Source organism: Tyto alba, unplaced genomic scaffold (genome assembly GCF_018691265.1).
Source record: "Tyto alba isolate M040663 unplaced genomic scaffold, T.alba_DEE_v4.0 Super-Scaffold_17, whole genome shotgun sequence".
Taxonomy (NCBI): Eukaryota; Metazoa; Chordata; class Aves; order Strigiformes; family Tytonidae; genus Tyto; species Tyto alba.
The window spans coordinates 4,718,596-4,745,941 of NW_024881279.1; the positions used below are offsets into that span (position 1 = coordinate 4,718,596).

The window sequence follows — 27,346 nt, forward strand, 5'->3', positions numbered from 1 at the left end:
TTGGGGGGGGGGGAACGATGCCCCCCACCTCCCCATCTCCGCGGAGCTTTGCCGCTGCAGCCGCATCCCCAGCCCAGCCGCTACTCGCCCCTCCGCGTGTGCCAGCGCGGCCCGCGCAGCAGCGCGGAGGCACTGCGGCCCATCCGCGGCAATTCCCACGCCGGCGGCGCGGCCCGCCCCGCGGCCGCGGAAGTTTGCTACGCGGTGGGGGTGGGGGGGGGGGGGGGAAAGCGGCTCCACACCGCGGCCCCCGCCCGCTCCGCGATGGGCAAGAACCGTCTTTTTGACGCAGGAGAAATGGCAAATTTTAAGTACGTCATTAATATGGCGCCAAAAGGTTTTTTTTTTTTTTAAGTATAAGCTTTTTTTTTTTTTTTTTTTTTTTTTTTTTTTTTAAGGTTGCAGAAGCGGCTCCGTGTACGCCTGTGCGCAGCGCGGCGAGGGGGAGCGGGGAGGAGGGAGGAAGAGGAGGGAAAGTGTGAGTGTGCGAGCGAGTGTGAGTGTGCAGGGCCGGGGGTGCGCTGGGGCTCCGGGCAGCGCCATGGGGCCCCGGCGGGCGGCGGGGGGGTGAGGAGCGGGGCGGCACGGCCCGGGATGGGACCCGCGCTGCCCGCCCCCGGCCCTGCCGCTGCGCCCGGGCGGGGGAAACGGCGCAGGAGGGCAAGAAATTGAAGATTTGGGGCGGCCGAAGCGGGTGGTGGTGGTGGTGGTTGGTGGTTAGGGGGTGTGTGTGTGTGTGTGTGTGTGTAAGCGCCGCCACCATTATCCGTCCCCGCTCCGAAAGTCGCTTCCCCGCCTCCCTGCCGGAGCCGGGGCGGGCGGCGGGGCGAGGAGAGCCTGAGGAAGTGCGGGGTAAAAAAGAAAGAGAAACAGGCGGGCAGGGCTCGCCCGGCCGCCGCGGAGCGGCCATCTCGGCTGGGAGCGGGGCCGCATCCATGGAGGTCCCGGGCGGGCGGTCCTGAGCAGGGCCCGGCCGGCGCGGCCCCGGCAATGACACCGGATTGAGCCGGCGAGGGGGCTCTCCCGGCCGGGGACTGCGGGAGCATCCCCCGCCCCCCGCCTCCTCCCCGCCCGTAACCCGAGAGACAGCCTCAACTCTTGGAGGACACTCTCCTGGCAAAGGTAAAGGCTCGGCGGGGCTGGCGCCGGGAATGGGCTTATTTTGCAGCGGATGGTTATTTTGCAGCTCCCCCTGCTACGCTTGCGTTTGTTATTTTATTATTAATTATTATTTTAAATTTTTTTTTTTTTCCTCCCCCTTCCCTCCCCCCCGGCTGCGAGGCGGGGGATGTGCAGCATTTCCAGGGGTGGATTGCGCATGTTGGTCACTCTTGTTTTAAAGTGTACGAGGGGGAGGACAGCGGGAATGTAAACAAGAACTTTTAAAGGGTCGGGCTCGCAGCTTCAGCCTTTTTTATTTTTCCAAATTAATGACTGCGGCAGAGGCTGCCGAGCGCCCTGCCCGCCGGGGGGAGGCGGGGGGGGGGGGGGGGGGGGGGGGCCGCGCACGGCGGCTCCTCGGGGCGATGTGCGGTACCGGGGGGGGAGCTGCGGAGCTGCGCGGCCGCGGGGCCGCCTTTGGGGCCGGGGGAGCGGCGGGCCCGCGGGCGCGGAGCGCTGCGCGGGGCCGGGATGGCGGTGCCCGGGGGCGTGGCGGCTGCCGGCTCCCGCCTGCCCTCCCTCCTCCTCCTCCTCCTCCTCCTCCTCCTCCTCCTCCTCCTCCTCTCCCCCCTCCCCACCGCTCCCGGCCGCCGCGCCTCGGGGCTTTCCCCGCCGCCTTCCCCCGCCGCCGGCTCCCCGTGGCTGCTGGGCCCGCAGTGGGGGGAGACGACGGCCGCCACCCCCCCCCCCCCCTCTTTTTCCCCGCATCACTCGAAAACATCCCCCCCATCTGTCCCCCACGCTCTGGCCCTGACGGGGGGGGTCCCGCGGGGAGGAACCCCCCCCAGCCGCCCCCCCCCCCCCCCGCCCCGGGCCGGCCACCTGCCCCTTCCCCGGGCTCCCTCCTCCCACCCGGGGGGAGCCAGCGGCTCCCGCACCGCCCCTTCCCTTTGCTTTTAGGATGGAGGGGGCTGGGAGAACCTCACCTGCCACCCTGACCCTGCTCTGTGTGTGTGTGTGTGTCCCGGGGATGGAGGCAGCGAGCTGGAAGTTGGGAAGCTCTGCAAAGAGGAGGGGGGGGGGGGATGCTGAATTGTCAACCTCGAATGCAATTAGAGGGGGGGAAAAAAAATAATGAATAGCTATCTCCGTACCTGTACATCCTGAGCACTTTTTGAATGGGAAGGGATGGCATCCACAGGGAAAATTCCCAGCTCCTTCTCTCAGCACCCGCGGTGAAAATTGTTTATTTATGGGTTTGAGCTCAGACCCTCCTACCACTGGGACATTTCTAAGAGGGGATTTGGCTTGGGGAAAAAAAATCAGTGATCTGAGCCTTTCTCCCAGGGGTAAGGAGCCCAGCTCTTAGGAATGGTGCTTGACCTTTAAGCATTTATTGGCTACTGAGGTTAAAATAAGCTTGAGATAGAAGTAAAAATAGCTTGCAGAAAGGTTAAATCAAAGGTTAAATTTGTTTTTCCTAGGAAAATTGAGGCTGATGTCCAAAACTGAAGGCTTGGAGCAAAGGATGGGAGGGTACATGTTAAGTTCATAGTCGGGGAGATACAATTCATTTAAAGCGTTTGTGACTGCTGATAGTGTCTGACGCCCAGTTCTGAAAGTTGGTGGCTAGGTGGTCTGCAAACTAAGGAATTTTAAATAAGTTCTGGACTTTGCCTTTCTCTGGGTATCTGGTACAAAGATCCGGAGTGCCCATAGCTCCTGTTGATTTTCCTTGTGAGTTGTGGAAGCTCAGAGACAGGATGGGGCAGCCAGCTGTGGGTGAGGAGCTGTGCCCTGTGTCCCTGCCCGAAGGCAGGGGTGGCCCCGAGTGCCCGCTGTAACCTTTCTGATTACCTGGGCTCTGTCTGGGCTTGCTGAAGAAAAACCAGATAATTAGAGGGTAACAAGTCAGAAGAGGCAAGCAAAGTTGTGAGTAGTAAAGAAAAAAAAAAAATCCCCTTGTAGCTGTGGAAAAAGGCAAAGCACAGGAAGTAAAGGAGGGCTTGTTTTGTTTTAAATTTAAATGAGATTAAATTTTGCCCCAGGGAGCCAAGATAGCAAGCAGAGTTGCTGTGGAGGAGAGGAGGAACGGCTCTCTCTTCACCTGGGCAGTTGAGTTGTTGCTGAAGATGATGGAGGTGACAGCAGCCTGTGGAGGAGCAGGCGAGCCCCGTCAGGCTCCGCTGCCCAGAACATGAGTGTTGCCGGGTACCAGGATCGTGCCCTTCTGGATTTACACTTTGCAGGGTTACCAGGGAGGTGAAGAAAAGAGCGGCGTGTCTTCTCCTGGGCTGTAAGGGCTGTGCACCAAGGTTTGCGGAGCGGTTGTTGGCACAGTTGATGTGCATCCCTTGGTCGAAAAAGTTTGTCGTTCTGTTATTGTAAAATTGGGGCTGTGCCTGCGTTGGGGGATGCTGCTGCTCTGTCAGAGCCTCCTATAGCTGCTCTCTCAGAGCCTCCTATAGCTGCTCTCTCAGAGCCTCCTATAGCTGCTCTCTCAGAGCCTCCTATAGCTGCTCTCTCAGAGCCTCCTATAGCTGCTCTCTCAGAGCCTCCTATAGCTGCTCTCTCAGAGCCTCCTATAGCTGCTCTCTCAGAGCCTCCTATAGCTGCTCTCTCAGAGCCTCCTATAGCTGCTCTCTCAGAGCCTCCTATAGCTGCTCTCTCAGAGCCTCCTATAGCAGCACTTGGCTCCAGAATTGTTAACGAGAAAAGGCAGTCCCGTGAGGACATCCTTCCTACCGTATAAAGTCTGGGACCTTCCAGCCCTCCATCCTTCATATTATACTTTCTAACAACTGGCTGGTATTCCTAGACAGAGCGAAGGAATAGTTAACACAGAGGGGGGAAGCATGGAGAGCAGCCCCTCTACTCCATCATCACCCACCCGGGCAGAGGTGATGGGAGCGGGGGTCTGGGCTGGCCGGAGCGGTGTGGATGCCGCTGGGGGCACTAGTTTCTGTTTGTGTTCCTATTTCTGTGCTGGAAGAACAAACAGGGAAGTGGTTTTTCTGCAGTCTCATTGCAGCTCACAAACAGAACACATAATTCAGCTGGTGTTGCTCAACTGTCACAGCGTCAGAGGTGACGGCGCAGGGGACCAAACGCGGCGCATCCCTTAACGTGCCGATGAGCGCTGGGAAGAGGTGACAACCAAATACGTTTTTTTTTGGTTTTGTTTTTTTTTTTTTTTTTACTGCAACTTACGCAGGTTTCTGTGCCTGTTCCCTGTGGAAGCAGTGAGCACAGGGATGTATGAATTTCTCTAGTTTGCTTGCCACAGTCCAGGCTGGTTCATTCTTGCAGACAGCCCCTGCCCAGGGTACTGTGACACCACTAGAAACTCCAAATCCCACGTGGACTTGATGCACAGAAGAGCTTGCAGGGAGCTGGGAAACACCAGTGGATTCCCCAGAGCGTGGGGATTGTGGAGGGGTCCACGGAGGGTGTGGAGCTGGTTGCTGGCTGAAGGTGGTGTTTTGGTTTCGTGTTCGTGGGAATGTGGGGCTGCCCCCAGGAGCACCCAGCAGGGATGGGGGCTCAGGTACTGCTGCCTTCACTTCTCCCAGGTTGCGTGGGCTGGGCAAAATTGCATCTCCAAAAGCTCCTCTTCAACCCTCCCCTGCTGTGAGGCAGGACCAGGCAGCCTGAGGCCATCATCTCAATTTTACTGCCAGTCCTGCGGCTAATTTGTCCAAGGCCTTGGCGATTTACATTTGTTTAGGCTGATGGAGGGTCATCATCTTCCTTGGTTTAGCATTTATCTGCCTTTCTCAGTGTGAACAAAGGCAATGCTGAACATGTGTTAAGTTTGCAAGCAATTCCGCTTTTGGGTTTCCAGGCATTAGCACAGGGCTATGCCTGTGGATTTCAGTTGCAGACACTTCAGGGGGATGTTCATTTGTTTATAAAAGAAACCCACATCTGTTTCTGTTTGAATTTTTAAAGCAAGCATACATAGAAACTTTTCTCTTGGTTTCTGGCTCTGTAAAAGCTAGATTTTGGGCCAAGTTTGACCTAACAGTGACCTTTTCAAAGTATTACAAATTTTTTTGGTATTTGTTTATGACTTTAATAATGATGCCATGCGGGGAATGGGTCAGTTAAAGGTGAAATTAGCTTCTAATGTAAACAAAAAATGAATTTTGGAGCAGAGATCATATTTTGTGGAGACTTTCAGTTGCTTAGTGGTACACCAACTGAACTGCTCCTGAGAGCTTGCTCCGTGTGAGGCTTGCTGAGGCCAGAGCTCTGGCCCTGGGAGTTCTAGGGATGTGGGCAATGGGTCCCCAGGGCTGGATGCCACCACCTTCAAGGCTTTATAACCCTGTGCTCCAGGTGGGAAATGGCCCAATTACCCTTCTTCTACAGTAAATTCCTCAGTTTAGTACCATGGGGTTTACTACTGTTTGGCTGCTCAAGAAGATGAGTCCCTCAGAAAACAGCATCTTCTCAGCACTGCCTGGAAGTTAACTATTTTCTGAAAGGGGCTGGTTGAGTCCTGTGGATTTGGCCCCAAATTTTGCTCCTTTCAGGCACACAGTACCCTGTGGGCTGCTGTGTGCCATCCCCTACCCAGGCGGTGGTTGCCTTTCAGTGCTGCTGTGTTCAGAGATGTCTGTACTTTGCTCAAGCCAGAATTTCATTCGGAGCAATTTAATGCAGTTTGGTTCAGAGGATGCTGTCTTGGATCCTGCCAAACAGAGGTAAAATGATTTATTGAAGTAGGGCCACTGTTTTACCTGCATTGTGAACCATTTCTCTATGTGGATATAAATTCATACTGTTATATAGTGAGCGCATTAAAGCATGTTGTGTAGGTTGCAGGGACCAAGTTCAATTAAAGGGGTGATTAGTGCATCTTCTCCCATTTATATCAGAGCCAAAACCAGTCCCAGCATCCCAACACCTGTGCTGTGTCATATCATACAGGTTTTTCCCTCATTTGGAAGGCAAGTGATGTCAATGGTACCATCTTGCTGTAAAGGCAGAGATAGGAAACATTGGAAATCCCACTGGGTATCAGTGGCATTCCTTTGCTTCAGCTCAGGTGTTTCTTTTCCTCATTGACTTTGGTGTATATAATCTCTGTGGCTAGGAGCTGCGGAATCAATAAACTCATAGCTTCAGCTTTGTGATTCAAAAGTCCATTTGCCACTTCAAACCAGTAGGAACCAGTTTAAAAGTTTCAGGTAGGATTTCCAGTAAAAGTAAGTAAACTGCAGTTAGAGCTGTCTTCAATATCATTTTCCCCAAGCAAAATCTAATGGCTACTTGGAACAAGGCTGGTTTAATAACATCTGTTTCCCCTTGAATCACTGGGGGAAAGTATTGATATTGCCATATTCTCCAGGAACGTTTTAAATCGTGTTTTGACAGGGCAATGCCCTACCGCAACACTGACAGTTAAAATGTTTATGATACTTTGTAGTATTATCCCTTATAATAGTGTGATAAAACATAGCACATATATTGTAAAATACAGGCATTGCAAGGGTTTTATATGCTTATGTGGAACTTTGCCTGTTGTTTGGGGGGAAATGGCATGCTCTAGCCTGCTATCCAGACTGTGTGCTGCTAGTACCTGCTGTGACCTAACCACACAAAACCAGAGTTTTATTATCATTCCCACTTACCATTTGCGGAAGCAGTAGTGTGTATGCCAAGTTAACAGCCCTGGATTCTTACAAAATATCTCAGAAAGTGCTAGGAAAATTTCCACAAGATTAACGCTGTTTTTTGTGGGTGTAATTTAACTCACAGCCTTTTGGACAGTTGTCTGGTCCATGGGTAGCCCTTTCCATCCAGAGCTTGTATTGAGGGCCACAATGATCAGTCACCAGTCACATTAGTAAACTGAGGTCTTTGAAAGTTAAAATATATATTTTTTTTTTTTTTTTTAAAGCACCTGTTGGTACAGGTACTTGACTCCAAGCTCTGAGTGCTCTGTTCCTGAGGGGTGAGTTCAGGAGAAACTGCTGATTTTGAGCGGTTCTGTGGCTTGTTTGAAGTCACGAAGAAAATCAGCAGCTGAGCTTGAAATGGGTTTCCTGTCCTCCTGACCAGTGTGGTGGTACCCGCTGCCGTGGTTTTGTCTCTGAGAGGATGGAGAAGTCACAGCAGCTGTGCAGAAGCCACTTGCTGACCCCCTGGGGGCCTGCACGGCTGTGCCGGAGTAGGCAGAGCAGCTCTGGGTGCTGGGAAGCGTGCTTCAGGCTTGGCTAGCGTGTACTGGCTGTGTGACAGATACACCAGAAGTCTTAAAAGAAGTAGATACCGCCTGAGTGGGAAGATGAGTCAGATGGTAAAACCCCAGGTTTATTGTACACAGGGGTCCTGTTCAGCTCCGGGATGCTCGGACTTCCCCTGCAGACATACTGAGAGTGTGCATAGTTTCCATTCTATCTGCACGCTTCTCAGATTTGCAGCCCAGACGCTTTTTGTCCCGTCCAGCAGTGCTGTTCCTGGTGGGGCATCCTCGGGTGGCTCGGATGCTCTTGCAGAAGGAGAGCTGTTTGCTTGCAAATCCCACGTAGTCAGATTGCCACGCAGTGCTGAGCAGTCAAAGTGTACTCGCTGTACCTCCTAGGAACAGGGAAAGCTGGTAGAGAAACACTGACACCCTTGAAGTTTGAAAAAAAAAAAAAAAAAAGCCCCATGAGGATTGTTTTCTTCCTTTTTTTAAGCCCCTGGGTAGTTGTTTGTCCTGAGGGTAAGTACTGGATGGTGCTGGGATAACCTGGTGTTCAGGTATTCAGAGATTACAGTGATTTGGTGCTGAGATGAGTTTCCTGGGCGTTAAGTCTAATGTTCAATTTCTTTTGTTACAGATGGAAGAAAAACGACGCAAGTACTCGATCAGCAGTGATAACTCAGACACCACTGACAGTAAGACCTTTAATTCAAGGCTTTGAACGAGATTCACCTCCAGCAGGGAAAACGCTTGAATAATTACTTTGTAAAGAGTGGAGGCAACTGCATTTACTGGGAAGTCTCTGCACAGTGAATTGTGTGCTGGGCTGGGTTTGTCAGAAATGCAGCAACAAACTGATATCAATTTAAACACCCGACTGTGGCTCCTCTTAACTGATGAGAGTGTCTCCCTAGTGTGAGGAGTCTGGGCGAGGCAGAGCTGCTGATTGCAAATCTGCTAACGAAGCAAACACCCTTTGTAGACAAGTTGCCCTTTCCTGTGAGCTGCAGCCTGAGACTAGTTAGCTCTTGATTGAGTTGTTCTGGGGGAAAGGGAAGTTTTTACTGGAGTCAGGGTAAAACCAGAGCTGCCTTGTTCCCTTCTTGTGAGCTGAAGAGCGATGTGGGAAAAGGGATAAGGCTCAAGCCAGCAAAGCTTGCAAGCCCATGCTTGCTTTTCAACATCGACCTCGCTTCATCCTCATTCAGGGAAGCACAGCAGCATGTGCTGAACAATAAACATGTGCAAATGTGCTGAATTTTGGCTATAAATAGAATGCTTTCCTCTCCCACTTACTCCAGGGTTTCACCCACTGCAGACATACCACAGTGCCTTAGTGTTCAGTACCCTCGAGGCACTAGTCTAATCCCTTGTCTGGGCTCCGGAGTTTCCTACTAGTTGCTCTTGGTTTCTTACAAATGTCACAGTAATTTCATCTGGGTCGTGCTGGGAATTTGCTCTCCACACTTTACAGGATCTGGCTGCTGGATATCCGAGAACGAAAGGGACTTTGCTGAAGACACTAAACTTCTGGGCCTTCTCCTAACAGGATGATGGGGAGATTACAGGGGGTTATGGAAAGGCTGATCTCGCTGGGTTTGGCTGCTGTTCCCACAGCTTTAGCCAAAAACATTGTCAGTGTGAGCGGAGTTTACACCACTACTGTCGATGGGAACCTGCTGTTTGGCTGCTGGCGGGACCCCCATCCTGCTGGAGCCCTCAGGGGGGTGAGCCGTGCCTACAGAAAGTGTTTCAGGCTCTGTCAATACTGCTAGCTTTTTGCAAAATAAAACATCTCTATCTCAGAAAGGGGTTTGTTTTGGAAGCCGTGCTCCAAACTTCCCGTCTCCTAATCCCCAGATGCTCAGAGGCTTACCAAGCCGAGCCGCACTCACTGGCTTCTCTGCCTTTCAGGGTAAGGCATCTTTAATCACAGTATTAAACAACATAGCCTTATCTCTGTTGGGCTTGGATATTTATGCTGCAGGTGATATCTAAGCTGTTGACAAATGCTCTCCTGCAAGATAATGGTAAACAATTGTGAGGAATTTTTATGCCTCCACCGGGAAAGCATGGTAGTGGCATGTTATCTGAGTCTACATACTTGTAGCACCACATTGTAGCTTGAGAAGAGGGGGAAAGGTGGAAATTAGTGACTCGATCTCTCAGTATAAACTGTGGATCTGCTGCTGTAATGCTTTGAGCAGCTCGCTGAGTGAAGCAGCATTTCCCAGTGGCTGCAGCATAGGGACTTCTACCGTGGGCTTTGCTTACACAGTCCCGTTACATGCTGAAATGGTTAAAATAAATGCATTTATGTGGAGCCCACTTTAATGACATCTAGCCTGATGCTGCAGTCAGAAAAACAGCCGTCCTTCAGGGGTGACTGATGCCATCAGATCTGGTCTTCGTTTTATGAAGTACAAGAAAGTGGGTTTATCAAGTAAAGAGTGCAAGGTGAACTAGTGCCTCTTCCCCTGGCAGCAAAAATAGGCATGTGAGATTTATCTGGGCTCATGAGGGACTCAATCGCCTGAGCTGGCAGCGGGAGGGACGTTTCCCACCACGGTGGCATGACACCCAGGACAGCTCTGGTCCCTCGGTGCCAGCTCAGCTCCTGGCCAGAACCGCTCCTGAAGTCCTTACGTGCGTGGCTCCATCGTGTTTGGGAGCTCCTTATGTGGACGGTGGTGTTTCTTCCTGTTCAGCCATCCAAGGATAAAATCGGTGTTAAATAAATAGGACTATCGATAGCTAATTCGTTGCATCCCCACACAGAAACATTTTTATGTAGTGGAATCTGGAGAGGTCCCGCTATGCAGAAGACCCAACTGTCATCATGGTTCTAAAAAGATTCCAATAATTAGTTTATTATTTATTATTATCAAATAAATAGAGCTTTTTTGTGTAATTGGTAGTAACACATATGGGTTGGAAATAAAGATGAACAGTGTAATGGCCCCAGCACATTTAAAGCTGCCCTTGCCTCGTGGAGATGGTAGCGGTGGTGATGATAGTGCTTCAGTCAGGAAAATGAGAGTCCATTCATAATCCTCCCAGAGTAAAGTAATCCCAAAGCAAACACTCTCTTACAACTGAAAAGTATAAAGCACATTCTCTTGGTTTGTCCCGTTGCATCGTTCCCACTAGATGCCGAACTGCACACAGGTGTGGAAATTATTAGTCCTGGCATGGGCAGAGGAGTTTTACTCAATTTGGTCAATATTTTTGACGATGGGATCTGAAATCCTCAAGCAGTTCGGATGCTTGTCTTCATCCATCCTTGTTAGAAAGTTTTAGTCTCATCTTCTTAATTCCTGATTCCAGAAATCAGTCCTGGCTTATTCCCACTTAGACGCTGTTCTTACTCATGACTTTGGGTTTCTTATTTCTAATGTTTGCATATGACAGCAGTGTTTTTAAATTTCAGAGGCCTCTGTTTCATCGTCTATAGCAACATAAAAGTGATGTTAATCTATTTTGGTGAAGTACCCTGGGATGTGCTCAAAACTAATGTCATGTCATGTATTATTGCCTGTTAGTGTTGACCCAAAGCACTGGTCGAGGCTGTAGTACTGACCGTGGGGGTGCTGACAAAGATAGGGAAAAAACTTTGTCTCTTCTCCGGGTAAGCTGTCTCTGTTGCCTCGTTGCAGGTCACACCACATCTGCCTCCAGATGCTCCAAAATTCCAAATACCAAATCCACCTGGTCACGGCAGAAGGAGAAGAAGCCCTCTGAGGTACGTGGGCTTTCAGGCTTTTGCCAAAGGAGAGTTTTCCCCTGGGGCTGTGCTTGCCCAGATGTGGTGGCAGCTGGCGCGCCCGTGGCTGGCGGTGGGTGCCAGGACGGGGCATCCTCCAAGAAGCCGGAGCCCACGCTGCAGAGCTGCAGGTCCGGCCAGCGGCGCCGGCCGCAGCCTCGTGCTCAGTTCTGGGAGGGAGCAGGCGAAGGTACCCGGCGGGCATCTCTGATGAAGGGTGGGGGGGTTCTTTGTGCCCACTCCATTGGGGTCTTTGTGCCCACTCCATCCCCGTTGATGCAAATGGAGAGAGGTTGCGTTTGGTGGGATTGGGAGGTTCTGCAGTATAGGGGTGGCTGCATGCTGAGGTTGCCTGGTTTGGGTGCCCACGCAGATGCCCCTTCATTAATGGCCCAGGTCATAGCACTGATGCCAGGGGAGGGTGGCTGGGTGGCATGGAGGCTCCTCCCTGTGAATGAGTGGGAGGTACAGAGGGCTGTGAAATGAGAGCCGGCACAGCTGAGTTGCTGATTATGTTGTGTTGGTTTCCTCCTGTCACGGGGCTCAAGGGCGTTAAACTGAGGCCCTTGGTGCCTGACCTTGCTGCAGGGTTTCTCCTCACTCCTCGCTGGTACGGGCAGTGCTACCCACCCCAGAGGGCATCGCCCAGGTTGTCCCTGCCAGATCTGCAGTGCGGGGTCTGGGACTGGCTCAGGAGGAGCTGTGCTTCCCGAGGACCGTGCTGGAAGGGACGGTGCTGTGCCCTGTTTTCCCTCGTGTGCCTCGGATACATTTCCACTAGATGTGGAAACTATACTAGGCATGAGCTGCTGTTGTAGCAACTGCAATGTTTAGCCGTGGTCATCTTTGTTTCAAGAGCAGCGTGAACAAAGCCAGAAGGACATTGTTCTCACATTCCCTTTCCTCTGGACCAGAGTTCAGAGTCAGACAGAGCTCAGCTTAGAAGCAGGTGAAGCTGGCATGGCCAACACCTGCTCGCAGGCTGTAAACTCCTTCCCAAGCCCCCACGTTATGCTTCTGCTGAGGCTGTGGCCCAGTAAGCACAAACCTCTTGAACATCTTTGCTTTGCAACAAGCTGAGTAGAGATTTTGAGGTTTTCCTGTGGTCACTGCCTGAATTACAGCTGCACTTAGTTCTTACCACTCTGACAGATTTACATTGATATATCTAGCGTGTTGGCGGTGGACAGAGACTTCAGAAATCCAAGTTGTTTGTGCCTTAGGTGAAGAGAGGGTCTGAAAAGCTGTTATTACCAGCTGAGGTAATTGGAAACATGCCAGAGAGCAAAGAACCAAGAGGTGCAGATGTCACTGGCTGCTGTCGGAAAGTTGCGTGTTGGGGCTGGTAATGTCATTTTTTGGTCATAGATGTGTCTCTGGAAGTGTGTGAGGGGGGGCGGAGTCTGTGAGCTGAATTCCCCATTAAAAAACTGAAGCATTTAAGGCATCTCCTCCTCCTGGGACACCATTACCCTCCCTCTGAAATAACAGTCCATCCCTGTGCCCGATGTGTCTGTGAAGGCATCAGATGAGCTGTGTCGGTGCCTTCAGGAGTCCCTCAGAGATCCCCGGCGTTAGACCTGGTTAGATGTGTGAGGATGTGACTCGTGTCACCAACAGTGCCATGTGTGCCACCCTGCTGCTGCCCAGTAAAATCCTCCCCCAAAAGAGCCTGCACTGGGAGATCTCTTTCTGCATCACTGGTACAGACACGCTTCTGTCTTTAATATGAATTAGCTTTATCAGCTAGCTAGGATACTGAATATAAGTCCAAGACTCCTAGTGAAAATGCTTCTGCGCTTTATGGAGGATGGTCAGACCCAGATCCAAGTTTTGCTGCTCTACAACAGCTGGAGTGAAAACTAGATCTTAGTCCATGGCACCTGGAGAGATGTCAGATGTGGGGTCTGTGGAGGCCAGGCTCGTCCCTCTGCTTCACGCTCTGTTATGCTCAGAGGATGGTTCTCAGTGAAATGTAGCTCTGGAACAAATAAAGTGGAGCAAAAGCTTAACAGTGCCCAGCTTAGCAACAGTTGGGCCAGAAAGTGAACCCCGGTGACATATCTGATCTGAAACTCCAGGGGAATTTGGAGAGGCGATGTGTAATAATTAAGCTGGAGTTTGGCCAGGATGCTCAAGCTGACAAACCATCCTTTACAAAAGCGTGGTGGGAACCTGAGCAGATGGGAGCGGTCCAGATCTCAGCTTTACTCCCCATACCCTACATCCTCTCCCCGCGGCCGCTGGCATCGGTGTCTGCTTGAGTCCAGCTCCAGGTGAAACCCGGGAGTCAGGAGAATGTGTCCCTGGGGGTAGACATAGGATCACCCCGCGCCGCAGGACGAGATCTGTAATGGTGCGTGGTAGTGGTTTGGGGGTCACTCCAGTGAGCGCCGTGTTACGGATTTCCTCTACGACAGCATCTTGCAAACTTTTCCATGAGTGACCCAACTTCTGCTCTGAGGGTGAGCACCCCTGAAGCCGTCTGGTCCACGTGTGGGATCCACTGCCTGTCGTCTGTAAAACACTGCAGGGTTTGGCACGTCCTGGGGGATTTCTTGCAGGAGCTCTGGAGGATTTCAGGCACAGGCTAGGATGGGCATCGTGTCCTGCTGGAGCAAGTACTGAGAAGTGTAAAACATAAACCATACCACTGCCAAACTACTTCACGTGAAATAGTGAAGTACCTTTCTCTTTGCTATCCCACCAAGGATGGAAACCACGGGAGGGTGACAGGGAGAGCGTGACATATGTATTATCAGATGTTGAACCCTCCATGAGCAGTCTGCTCCAGATGTCTTGGGGCTGGACAAGCTTTTTCAAAGTGTAACTCAAACTCCGGGTTTACACATGGCTTGTAGCTTTATCAAGACTTGAACTGTTGTTGAGGTGCAGAGGGTCCGGGGACATCCCGAGGGGCGGCAGTGCCAGAGGACGGACTGGGAGAGTGGGGGCTTTGTGTGTGGGGGGAGCTGCTGAGCTCCCCTCTCAAAGTTGTGTCCCCATTTCTCTGCGAGCTGCCGTCTGCATTCCCCCTGACAACCAGAGCAGGAGATAAAAAAATTAAAAGCATTAGTGTTACATAGTTATTAGCCAGGTCAGGGGGTGATGTTTATTATGAAAGACTCTGTGAGAAGGGATTAACTATACACATTAAAAACCACCCGATACAAGGCATCTGGAAAAACAAGCTGCTTAACATGGAAAAGTACTGAGCTGTTTGTAAACATCCGCGAAGGGGGCCATTGCCAGGGAGGGTGATTATATTTATCTGTGCCTGTCACGGGGCTCTGCCCGGGCTCTTTCCTGACGTGTCCCAGGCACCAGGCCTCTGTCTCGGCTGCCTCCCTTGCAGAGGTGACATTTGTCCTCCCCTGCTCCACGCCTGAGCAGCAGAGACCTGGGGGCAGAGCCTGGATGGTGCCCTGGGCATGGGCATGACTCTCCTGCCCTGCCTTTGCCTCTAGGCAGGGGATGGACGTGGGCTGCTGCCAGCGGCTTCTTGCATCTGCAACCATAGCATTCTACCAATCTGGTCATTTTAATCAATCTTACTAGAGCTCGTTTGTCTCTGAACCTGGCCTCAAAAGGAGCGTGGTGACCAATAGCCATCCCCTGGCTCTGCCAGCTGAAGAGCCCTGCGAGGCGATGCTGGTTGTGCTCCCTGTCCCAGGAGCTGGAGGGAGAGGGGATGCTCGCTCAAGTCCTCCCTGTCTTGGATGCTGAACCTGCGCTGGGGATTAAGATGTGCCCAAAGTACAGATTTCTGCTTCTTTTAGTGGCACATTAGTGCAATCCTGCCCCCGGCTATAGGGCTGCTGGGGATATGAGCGCAAGCCTCGCTGGTTAGACTGCAGTCATCAAGCCCTCTCTCCTCTTTTCTGACAGGGAACAGTTGTCAGTGTCTAAGGAGAGAATATAGGAATAAGGCAAGTGTGTAATGATAGTCGCTGGTTCTACCTGCCAGCTCCCGGCCATCAGTGGCCTGGGGACTCCCTTGGATGCTGCCTCTGAGTCACTACCTTAGCCGGCGTTTTAGTCATTAGCTCCTGAACTATTTGGGATCCAAAAGACTACCCTGCAGTGAGTTGCACTGCTGGAATATATTGTAGGGGAAAAAAAAAAAACAAACAACCCGCTTTTTTGTGTAAACCACCTGTCTGACACCCCTCTAGCAGTCCCTTTCCTAAGCTGAGGAGCCCTGTGTGGTCTCAACTCGCCTTTGCGGGTGCTGCTCATCTCACCGGACATCCTTATCACGCTTCTCCTTTGGTCCAGACCTTCTGAAGATGAGGGGACCGCAGCTGCAGACAGGGTTCAAGATGAAGGGGAAACCGCAAATTTATACAGTTTACGTTATTTTCTACTTGCCTTGTTTAGATATTACTTCCATGTTTTGAAAGATATCTTTTTATATCTATTGAGAAGGATTTAACCCTTTTAACAAACATCCTCATCCTTCTAAAAAGTAATTCAAGTAATTCTTAGTCCATTAGATCTTGGGTTTTGCCCTGCGATAGGTATATAGTGGCCCCGTGTAATGTGAATTTAGTCCCTGCACTCTCCACACTTGAAGAAGGGTTTTTATGAGTACGGCCAAGCAAGATTGGACGTGCTTTTACTGGGCTAGATGAGGAGAAAATCCGTCTCTGTTGAAAGGTTTGACTGCAGTGGCTTTGTCACTTTTCCCAAGCCAGAGTGGGGATAACAGATTGATACCATTGTCTTCTGAATGCTCAGAAAGTCCAGACAAAAATGCTTCTTGTTCCTATTTTAAATTCTGTTGTTCATTGAATCTTTAACATTCAGCATTTCGAGAGGAACAAGACTAGATAAAGAGATAGCAGGCTGGCTCCCAAATGAACATGAGAGTAAGTATTTTTTTCCCCACAGGCAGATAATATCACTGCTTACACACACCAGGCAGTGCCGTGTTTTGGAGCCTCGCTACCGAATATCGCTGCTTGTCTCATTTTGGAAAGGGCTGGAAAAATGTGATTTAATGGCAGGGAAATAGGGCTGGGGGGTGGGAGGGGAGCAGGACTGGGCAGCCGAGGGCTGCACCCGTGGAGGTGCCGGCTCAAGCTGATACGAAGACAGTTTGTACAACCAAAAACTATTCCCAGGGTTCCTATTGTTCCCGTTGTTTTCTCTTTCTCAAAAAATCCTTGTGACTCATGAGCTACAACAAACAATTTTATGCTTGAGAGAGTGAAGGGCTAATAGTGCTGGCTGGAAACGAGGAGGGGGCCCTGCAAACGAGGGAGCAGGAGACTCCCCGTGTCCTGGTGTGGATGGAGGAAGGGGGTTATGGCCGGGGGGTGGGGGTATGCGGGGCATGGCTGCCAGGACTGCAGTCAAAGGAGAAAAAAAAAGAGCGTTGAACCAAAACCTAAAGAAAACCTGTTACCTTGGAGTCAAAAACCTGCGCTCGCTATGGAGAGGTCATGGGAGAGATCCCGCATTGCTGCGGCGGCTACGAGGCTGGAGCAGGAGAGTTGTAGATACCTTGGGTTATAGGAGGGAACAGATTCAAATGTGAGATTTCGGATGCAGGCTGTGGCCAGTCCCTTCCCACCTATCCTGTTCACCCTGTCCCTAGAGAGCATGTTGCACTTCCCAGCACGCACTTGATTTTGAACGATTGGTTTCGTTCCTCTTTGTTTTGTACCAGTGCTCTGGAAGGGTTTTTAAATTCTGCTCGAACTTTTTGGGTGTTTTTTTGCATATAAGCAAAATTGCATCCCATCCGAGGACTGGGAGGAGGGATGGAGCTTGTCCCTCTGCCCCAAGAGCAAGGTCTGCAAGCTCCAAGGTCAGCCGGGTTGTGGATGCAGGAGAAGATGGGTAACACAATTCCTGCTGGCTCGGGAAACCTCGTGCACGGGGATCCGGCCTGCTGGAACCCATCTGTGTTTGGCTGAGCCGCCTGGTCCCTTCGGAGCCGGTTTTCCCCCGGGCTGGTTTGCAGCAGGCGCCTGGAGCCGGCGGCCCCAGCTGAGTCCCCGTGTCGGGTGATGCCGAGGCCGTGCCGCCTCGCCGGGTGCGATCGTCTGCGCCGGATCCTGCACGGCAGTCCCTGGGCTGGCTGCCGTCTTAAAAGCTGATTAAAACCAGCGCTAGACGAGCGCTTCTTTTCGTTTCGATTTAAAGCCCAAAACATACGGCTTGTTGGCTCTCACCCAGGAGCTGGTTTCGTACGAGCGGAAAGCCCTTACCATGAGATCTGAATTTGATGTTTTTTGGGTTGGTGTTTGGGGCTAAGCGGACGATTGGCAGGCTCAGACCTACAGTGCAGTCACTTGAAAAGCCGAGTCCGTGACAGGACACGCAAAGTGGGAGCTGAGTGGCGGTGAGATTGCTGGGCCGCTTTATTAGAGGGGTTTGTGAGCGAGTCAGAGAACCTGGAAATGGATACGAGGGTTGCACAAAAAGGTGGTGGAGAAGCTCGGAGACGGGCTGGTTGGCTGCGGGGGGGAGGAGGAATGGTGCTGCAAAGTGGCGCAGCCTGGGAGCCCTTTGCTAAGGGAGGGGTGGGAGCGCAGTGTTTCTGGTGCCTCGGGGTGTGCCCATCACTCTTCTCATCCCACGTGCCAGGGCGTCTCCTCCCAAGGGTAGGTGTTTCTCTCTGAGGTTGTCCAAGTGTTGGACAAATTGGTGGTGGTCCATATGAGAGCTTCTGGGGGTGCCTTGCAGCCATCTCGGGGTGCAGGGAATGGCCACGTCTGGCAGGGGAAGCAGTAGAGGTGGAGTGGCCGATGCACGAGGCACGTGTGGCTCAGGGAGGAGCTGAATCCAACCCCCTGCTTTGCAGGTCCCTTCCATAACCACAGGAGCATCCTTGCCATGCCAGGCTGGATCCAAGTAAAGCATCAGGATGTGAAAATTGGAAGATGTGTTATAATCAGTTAGCTCAGGGGGATTTTAAATTTTTTTTTTTTAGAGAGAAAATGCATACAGCTTTTGCTTCACAACAGCAAATTACAGAGATACCAAAAAATAACGATGTATCGTTGGGAATATGCGATGGCTTTGGTGTCCCAGTGACTTTTAATGTTCCTGGGCCAGCTGTCCAGGGGAGGCAGTCAGTCCAACACCACAAACTGGGCTGAAAGGATGAGGAGGTAGTAGAGATTGGTAATATGAGCTTGTTCTGCCTGCGAGAAGTGAGTGCCAAGGGTAACTTAGAGGCTTGCAGACCTTGGAAATGGAGCTGGACCAGGCTGGTTGGGTCTGCAGGACCAGTCTGTGGCTGGCAGTGGTGGAGTTGGGACAGGAGGGGTGAGCTCGTGTCTGTGACTACCCAGTAGTTCTTTGGTTCAGGGAGCAATAATTGCCTAGAAGTTGTTTCCTACACAAAAAGACCTGGATGTGACCGTGTGCGTGATCAGACGGCTTCTCCACGTGGCTGGTGGGACAGCTGGAGCAGCAGGACCTCTGCGTTGGTGACCTGGGTGTTGGTGTCCTCCTTGGGCTGCTCTGGTAGAGCCTGGTCCGTGACGTGAGGTGGGTGTGATCCCACTGGGAATTAACCTGCTGCCTCGTGTGTGAGCGACGTGGATGCGAGAAGGGTAAAGCTGGCTGGGAAACCGAGACGTGAGGCCGAGGGGCTGCTGTGGGAATGGCAGTGGCAGGGTGATCGAAGCTGCTGCATCCCTACAGTACTTGGTGGTTTGCTGCTACTGCCTCGTTGGGTACACTTGAGCTGAGGAATACTGTCTTCATGAGTACTTTTATCGATTCTTAATCATTATCCAGAGCTGTGATACCCACAGACACCTGCGTTTTGCATGTTACAGTCTTGCTCAGCGGGCAGTGTGGGACCTGTGGCGAGGTCCTGCCGTGGGTGCCCAGGGCTGCACGAGCACACTGACCCCAACTCCTGGTCGCTCTCGCTTGGAAGTACGAAGGCAAAAAATACCTCGGGATTTTGCAATTTCTTGTTCTTTTTCCCCATCTTTAAAGCTGACGCTTGGAAAGGGCGAGGCTGGCCCCTGGGCATCAGTGCGATGCATCTCCGAGCATCACTGAAACCTGCCTGAGGTTCCCGAGCAAGCAGAGGTAATAAAGTGAACGTCTCGGTTTGGCTTTCCCCGTTGCTGGCAGATCGATAGGCAATAAACTGGATTCCGCTGCCAGGCTGGAAGGGGAGGACGGAGCCTGGCCAGGGGAGCGGGGAGCAGGGCAGCCGAGCCTCGGAGACAATTTGTCAGCTCCTGTGGACGGGGAGAAACAGTAAACACTCCTATTCAGGGAAAATTGCTTGTTTTCTGGTACCCAACTTTCTCTTCACCGCCAGGTCCTTGGTTCATCAGTGCCCAATTTATCCTTTATTTGGTTTTCATAAATAATTCAGAAGAGTTTGAGTAGAATAATTGAGTCTTTTCCCAACCCTAATCCCAGACAATTGAAAACAAAAAGACATTTAGATTACAATTTGAGCGTATTAGCTGTTGGGAGATTTCCAGACAACTGATCTGCTTTCCTTTACAATTTCTGTGCCGTTCTATCATTTCTAAAGTGTTCTGCTTTGATAGTTAATAATTTGAGCATTTCCAGTTCTTCATGAAAAGACAGAGGCATTGCTGTGATAAAGTGCGGGCGTGCATGCTGCTTTTGGATGGGCGAGCTTATCTGTTTTCCAAGAAGAACTAAATAAATGAAGTAGTGAGATTGCAAATCCAGCCTGCGATGTGCCTTATCATCTTCAGGGAAATAGATACAATCGTGCTTATTTGGCTTAAAATTAAAACTAAGCTTCTATGCAGATGCGAGCTGAAAACCCAGAAGGGATGAATTTGGGGAAGACTTAATGCAGGAAAACACAAGCCTGGGATCCACACCATGCAGAGGGGAAGAAGTGATACCAAGGGCTGATCCCGTTTCTGCGTTTTGCAACGCGGAGGCTGCGCGTTCCACGTGGCGGTTTGCCGGAGGCTTTTGCATCTCCTGAGGATGTTGCGAAGCGTTGGTGGGGCTGGTCCTGCTGGCTCAGGGCAGCGGCGAGCGGCGTGGGATGCACGGCCGGCTGCCCGTGGGATGCTGCTGGGACGCTTGGACCGCCGAAGCCACGACCCCAGCAAGCAGCCAAGACCACTAAAGAAATTATCGGAAGTACTAGCTATAAGCAAAGCAAATTGTGTTTAGTTTCTGACATGAGGATTGGATGGAGCTGTTTTATTTCTTGCCCGTGGATGGCAGCGCTGGGCGGGGGGACCAGGGCTCCCCAGCAGCACTGCTGTCTACTCCCCGGGCTGGTTGCACGACACGGGGCATGTCAGTGCAGGCTCCTCCATCTCCATCAGTAGGAGGAAGGTGATGGGCCAGGTGTTGACATAAATCCACCCTGCTTGCCCATCCCTGGTGTTAACCTTGAAGCGACGGGACCCGTCATCTCTCAAGCTGTCTCTTGGTGCTGACTTTGCAAAAGAAAGTGGGGGTCCTTGTTTGGTGTAAGGCTCTGGAAATGCTGTTGCTGCAGTGGGTGCCAGTGTCCCGGGAAGCAGGGGGAGACCTCTCAGGGTGGGTTAATGACATGGCTGGACCCTCCCGATGGGCTGGAAAGGACAGTCTTGTGTCCCCCATCGCTGCTCCTGCATTGGTTGTGTGCCCTGTGGTGGGAGCACTGTTGTGGCTGCTGCCCATGGGGCCCTGCCAGCACCTTCGTGGAGGAGCTGTGTATATCTGCGTGCGCTGGAAGAGCGATGCAACACTCCTGCACCCTGCAGCATTGAAGGGATTGTCCTCAGGAGGCGACCGAGTTGGCAGCGAGGGAAGGCGGGGGGCACTCAGGTGTCAGCAGGGTCCAGCCCAGGGAGTTTTGAAAACCTGTTGGGTGCCCAGCACCTTTGGAAACCATTCCTACCTGGTTTTGCCCACCAACCCCGAGGGCGAGTGTCTCCAAAACTCTTTAACAGTTTTGCAACTGGAGGTGGCACCGGCCCCAGATGCTGTCCTGGCGTGGTCCGGGCACGGGGGAGCATCTCATCCACCAAAGCAGAGCGGGTCTGGGTGAGGAGGCTCGCTTGGGTTTGCATTGTCCTTGTCAGAGGTGGGCGCCAAAACCCGGTGTCAGAGATGCCGTTTGCCTGAGTTGTGACCCTGGCAATGCAGGGGTGTGAAGAACGGGGTGTATTTGTACACTGTACTTTAGAAAACAACCTACAGTGGGGTTACTTTGCATGTTTTGATATGCAGACATGCGGCACTGGAAGGACTATGACATCTCACATATCCCTTCTCATGTTTGATTAACATTTATCTTAATTTTTTCTTTTTTTTTTGTTTTTTTTTTTTTTAAATTTCTCACACTGGCAACACAGTAAAAGTTTACTGTGCCATCCGTAACCGTGCATTTGTAGCACATGGAGACTTACAGGAACCTGACCTTTCTCAAACTGAGCCTAATTCTGACTGTAATATGTAGGCTGTTAATTACTTTTGTTGAAGGATGAGCTGAGATTGTGTCTGGCCAACTCAAATCAGGTTTATATGGACGTAGGCAAAAACGTTTCCAAGCAGATGCATCGGGAGGAAGGTACCAGTAAAATTCACAAGAGGTCCCAACATAGAAAAGGTTGTTTATGTATTGTATTTAACTCTAATTGGGTTAGCAGCTGAGACTCTGAGGATTAAACAAACTGACCTAAATACTAGTCTCAGTAGTCTTAGTTAATGTCTAGTTTCCTGCATCTCAGCCGATTTAGTTTCCCAAATACTCTCCAAAGCGTGTTATCTTTGTATCGAAAGTGAAAAACTGCACAGTATCATTTATTGTGGTTCTGACAAAGCAATACTCATTTGGAGAATAGACTCTGCGAGCAGATTAAACAGCGTCTGAAGAAAACACCTGATCCATCCCAGCCCCGCAGAAGATAGCTCAAAAGTAGGAGGGATGGAGTGGATACAGTGAGATGGTGTCCAGGCATGACTGCTGGCACCGCCGGTTATTATTTCAGCTAATAACAGATGGTAGAGAGGAGAAATCATCCATTTTCATTTACAATTTATTTTTATGCTGCAAGAGGCAGGATTGCTCGAGTCATTGCTGTCAGGCAACCCTCTGGAAGGAAAACCTTACTTGCCGTGAGGGATTTTTTTGGAATGAGTTTTTCATCACAGTGTATTGGGGGAGGACTCTGCAGGGCCAGAATTGAGATGGAGAATGAGCCCATTCACTGTCCGAGGCGCTGGAGGATTTTTGTAGAGGAGGGGTCCAGTGTCGATCTCACAGGGGGTTTATTGGCTCAGGAAAGATCTCTGTGTGTTTGGCTGTGGATGTGTAAGCAGGCCCCTAGATCACATTTAGTCGGGTATTTTCCAGCTCTAGCATAACCCAGCCTGGCTTTATTTTGCCTTTTGCTCCTTGGTGTGCAGTCACCACTGGAGCAATCAAGCCCCGATGGGTACCTTCAGCTTTTGGCTGTCCCCGCTCAGGGCAGTGAGGTGATATGATGGGAACACGAAGGTGCTCGTGGTGATGAGGTGGCTCTGTGTTTCCCACAGCTTCATTCTTGTCAAGAATGTAATTTCCCCCAGAAAGGCTGAACATGGGGGAGCCCAGTTGGTGTACATCCCTTGGCATTTGGAGTAGATATTTGTGTGGCTGTGTTAAAACGTTGGTCCCCTAAGAGAAAGCAGTTTGTTATCTCTTTAGTTTATTACTAATTTTCGGTCGGTGTCTCAGCTGAGGTTGCACCCTGTGGCTGGATTTCACATCTGCCTGGGCTGGGGGACCTCAGAGGGGTTGCAGCTGCGGGGGCCTGGGCTCTCGGCGCTGCCTGGCCAAGCAGGGGAGTCCTTGCCCGTGCACCTTGTTCTCCCCAAATCCTGCTTGAACCTCACCCTGGAGGTGACATAAAGTGACACCCCGAAGCCATGCTGTTGGGGACGCAAGGACCGGCCGTGCTGTCCCTTGGGGACCGTTTCCCCAGGGCACCCTCCCTCCCCAGCCGTGCATGCACCCAGCCTCTCCCAGACCCCTTCACCCTGCCTGCTGGATGCTTTTGTTTTTTTCTTTTTTTTTTTTTTCCCGGTACAGGTTTTCCGTACAGACCTGATAACAGCCATGAAGATCCCCGACTCCTTCCAGCTGAGCCCCGACGAGTACTACGTCCTGGCCGATCCCTGGAGGCAGGAGTGGGAGAAGGGTGTCCAGGTGCCGGCGAGTGCTGAGGCCATCCCTGAGCCCGTGGTCAGGTAAGCGAGCGGGGTGCCCCTCCGTGGGGTCCCCTCTGTGGGATCCCCTATGCCTGGTCCCCCCAGTGGGGTCCCCTCTGCTTTGGTGGGGTGCAGCACCGTCTTGGAGAGCGTGTAAAGGGGATGCACGGGGACCTCCCACCCCACCCTGCCATGGGCTTTCTGAAAATCCCTCTCGTGTGTGCCCGGCTTTTCTTGGGCGGCAGCGAGGAGCTGTTCCAGGCAGGCCAGCTCTTCGTTTGCTCCTGGTCAGGGAATTTTAAAAAGACCTGATAAAATCAAAGGGAGGGTAAAAAAATACCAACAGAAAACCACCCAGACGTCAGCCTCTGCCTGGCTGGTTGATGCATCTCTGTCTAGAAACACGTGGCTGTACCGCTGGTATTTCATGGCAGGGGTGCAGGAGTTGGCCCTTAAATTAAAAGCTTCCCTCTTTACCATGTAAGCTGTTTGTGCGTGTTGGAAACGTGACAGGCATGCCGAGATTCGGAGTTTGGGAAAAGGAGCCCAGCGAATAGACAAGCATCTCCCAGACCTTGTAGGGACGACGTCTATCGGCCTAGATCGGTGTCTCATTAGCTATCTTAAAATAGGGAACTGAGTTTTAAAATAGACACTTCAACAGCTGCCCGGGCAGAAAAGAAACATGGGGGAGCTGCTACCCGTTTGCTGTGCACCGGGGATTATCCCAGGGTGACGGCTGAAGCTGTGGGGGAAAGGCTGGTGCTGCCGGTGGGGTGAACCAGGCAGGCGGGGAAGGGACCCCCAAACTCGTGGGGTCAGACCCCAAAACTCGCAAGGTGGGACCTGAAAACTCGCAGGGTTTGCAGAAGCTTCGCAGCTCTCCCCTGCTGCCTTGGTGGTGTGTGGCCCTGGGCACCCATCCTGCAAGAGGATGGTGCTGGGGCCGGGCAGGGGAGCGGGGCGGCTGCGGGAGGACGTGTTTTGCCGAGGGATTTGGGCAAAGCCGGGGAGGCCGGCGGAGGCTTCGCTTGTCCCACAGCGGCAGCAGCTGCTGCTGCAGCTGCCGACCCCGCTTCTGAAGTAAACTTTTGTGTACGCTCCCCTTCCTCCCCCGGGGAAAACAGAGAAAGAAATGAAACTTTAATGAGTCTGAACACATCAAAAGGGAAGTTGTAAAGGGGGCTGTTGAGTTGATTTAATCCTTGGGAAAAAAAAAAAAAAAAAAAAAAAGGAGGGAGAAAAAAACCCTATGTGTGGAATATCTTTTTTTAGTTGTCTTTGATAGCTAACCGCAGTCTGGGCTCGCAAGCTCTCTGCTCCCCAGCTGAGGGCTCACGGTGGTTCTATTTCCAGCTGAAAAGTGATAGCTCGGGGCTGGCGGTGCCCGTGGAAAGCCAGCCTGAACAGTGGGCTGCCCGCGGGTGCTGCTTCCCGGCCTTCTGCCGGTTGGGTTTTGCATCCCAGACCTTCAAGCTGGGAGCTGCCAGGGTGCAGGGCAGGCTGCAGACGTGCCCTTCTGTTTTTCCCTAAGTCCTTGCTTTTTGGGGTCCCCAGGGTGCCTGGTGTGGGTTGTCCTCGCCCTGGTCCCCATCCCAACCTGTCCTGCTGCGGCACCAGCCCTTTCCTGTCATATTTCACATTTTTTTGGACCGCTGTCGTGTCTCCTCAGTCTTCTTTCCTCTATACTGAACTGGTCCATTTTAAGTTTCCATCAAAGGTCATGTTTTCTGGGCTTGTGAACGTTTTTGACCCTGTCTTCCAGGCTTCCCCTGGTTTTGCCCATGTCACCGCAGGGACATGCCCACAGGCTTCAGAGGGGACATCAGACACCCCACCACAGCCTGATGCTGCCCACTCACCCTGAGCTTGGGTTTCAGTTCCACCATCAGATTCTCCTCTGAAGAATTTCCTTATTCTTGGGGTTATTTTGCTCATTTAATTATTCTCAAGCTTGGCACTATTCCATAATCCCTGATGAATTGCCTCTTGCAAAAGTTCTGCCTCTTTCTTCAGTTCCTCAACACCATTTGGACTTCAAGCCTTGTTCTCCAAAGAGTTTGTGACTTCCCGTTTGTTGGAGTTAGTGCCTGTGTGAGGAAGCGTGGCCCCACAGAGGTCTCGGCACAGCCACGGACACCAGCGAGCATCTCCTGATAGGTAGCATTGGAGCCTTGCTAAGCCAAATCTGCTCCTCTCCACCCACCACAGAGGTCCCAACCCATGTCAGATGGTTCTTACCCTGTGTTATTTTCTGCGTGCATTCATATAGATTACTTATTTGTGTGTTCCAGTGGTTTTCCCTGAGTTTTATGTTTAAAGGCAGATCACGTGTGTCGTCTTCTGAAATCTGACCCATTGTCTGTAACCTCTTCAAGATTCTCCTTAGCGGCTCCATCACTCTCAGCTAATCCCAGGTGGATTTTTGTAGCCTCTCTGGGTTGCAACCTGCCCCACTTATCCCATGCTGTTCCTCCTGGGCTGCTATGGGATTGTACTGCTTACCTACAGCCTTAGCTTCCTTGGAGGTCTTTTCTTTCCTGTTGCTCCATCTGTCTGTCCTGCGTCTGTCTCATCTGCCTGAACCATCTCTCTTCACTGGCAAGACAGCAAGCCTGGCCCAGAGGGCTTTGTCCTCAGACTGAAGCCTGTTCAGGATATTTTGCCTTTGCTAGTGCGATGTGAGTGGAATGAAGAGCTCATTTTACAGCAGCATTAATGGTTGCACCTGGTTTGTGGCCGTGATGCACATCTCAGGGGGACAAGCGGTGATGCTGCCAGATTTTTTTCAATCAGGACAGCATCTCTCTGCCTGCACACCAGAAGGCACAGCCAAGGCGGGTGTGCTCCTCCCGAGCAGTTCTCCCCCCGATAACGTCCCTGCCCTCGGATGTTTTCCCACTTGGGTCACGGATGTGAGTTGGAGATGGAGAGAGCAGCGTTCGGACTGCCAAGGACAGATGAAGATTGCAGTCCCTTTCGCATCTCCAGTGCTAGACAACTCCCTCTTGCCCTCCTTTGGAGAAATGTCAAGTATTTTTTCACAAGAGATGACTATATTTCATCTGCCTAAAGAGAGCAGCCTAAAAAGGCCTTAGAACTCCATTTACCTCCCTAGTTTAATTGCTTTAATTTGCCCCATCTCCATCCTGGTAGCAGCGAGTGGTACCTCAATGGTCCCACCCGAGCTGCTGCTTTTGCCACCACCTTGCTGCTGCTGCCCCATGGGCTCTGCACCAGTTTTCCCCTTTGCTTCCAAACTTTCCTTTTTCCCTACTCAAACAAAAACTTCCACATAAACCCAGTGGATCCTCCCTGTGTCAGGTAGGGGCATTCCATATATCCTTCTCTGCTGACAGAAATCCCAGTGCTGATTTTTATGTAAACTGGGAAATTTGGAGCCCAGCAGTTGCTGCTTTTCCTCGTTGTCGGGGCAGTGTTTTGCTTTTCCCCCCCCATTTCAAAGGTGTAATGCAAGGGTGTGACGGAGCATCCTGCCCTTAGGTTTGCGGCAGCAGAGGAGGGATGCTGGTGGTAATCCAGTCCTGATGTTGTCACTCCTGACAGCCATTTCCATGTGAAATCCTAGAGGGAGGAAGGGGGGGAGAAGCCACTAGAGCCCTGGGAGCTGAAGAGCAGGCAAGCATTGCCTGCAAAATAATACTCAGCCCATCATCCTGTGACCTCAGGGGTCTGGTCCCTGGGCTGAGCGATCGTCAGCGAGCAGATTTTGCCGCAGAGGGTGCGAGAGTCGCTTCCCACTCCAGAGATGGATCTCGCTCTCCGAAAGGTGCCTTGTACGCAGCCGCTGCTGCTCTTTTCATCTCCCGCCTGGGCGCTTGGAAACCAGCTCTTCCTACCCGCGCCCTGCCTCTAGGTTTTGTGCTTCCAAAGCTGAAAATTAGATTTTTCGAAACATTTTATTTTTCTGGAGCTCTAAAATGTCAAAAGCTGGGGGTGAGACAGAAGGAAAGAGCTGTAATTTAAGGAATGCTTTCCCCAGGAAGCAGCTGTCTCAAAATGCCTCTGCTAAGAGCCACCTTAAACTCGGGGGTCCTTTCTAGGTTATCACAAATCGCAGCGCAGTTGCGAGGAAAGCGGTGGGGGAAGAGGTGCAGCATCTCTTG

General features: G+C 51.7%; 1 protein-coding gene across 4 annotated transcripts in view; it reads left to right on the forward strand.

The window, feature by feature from the left end:
- Window positions 1-240: 240 nt before the first annotated feature.
- Window positions 241-27,346, forward strand: part of JADE2 (jade family PHD finger 2) — an 82,682-nt gene continuing 55,576 nt past the window's right edge. For 2 of the 4 annotated variants that reach the window (XM_033006030.2, XM_033006032.2), the window contains exons 1-4: window positions 387-1,122; window positions 7,935-7,992; window positions 10,954-11,039; window positions 23,101-23,258. In XM_033006030.2, the coding sequence (XP_032861921.2) occupies window positions 7,935-7,992; window positions 10,954-11,039; window positions 23,101-23,258 (302 nt within the window). In that variant the 5' untranslated portion in view covers window positions 387-1,122. Of the gene's footprint in view, window positions 312-386; window positions 1,123-4,121; window positions 4,251-7,934; window positions 7,993-10,953; window positions 11,040-23,100; window positions 23,259-27,346 lie in introns of those variants that run through there. The other 2 variants (XM_033006031.2, XM_042789953.1) reach the window with 2 other exon arrangements.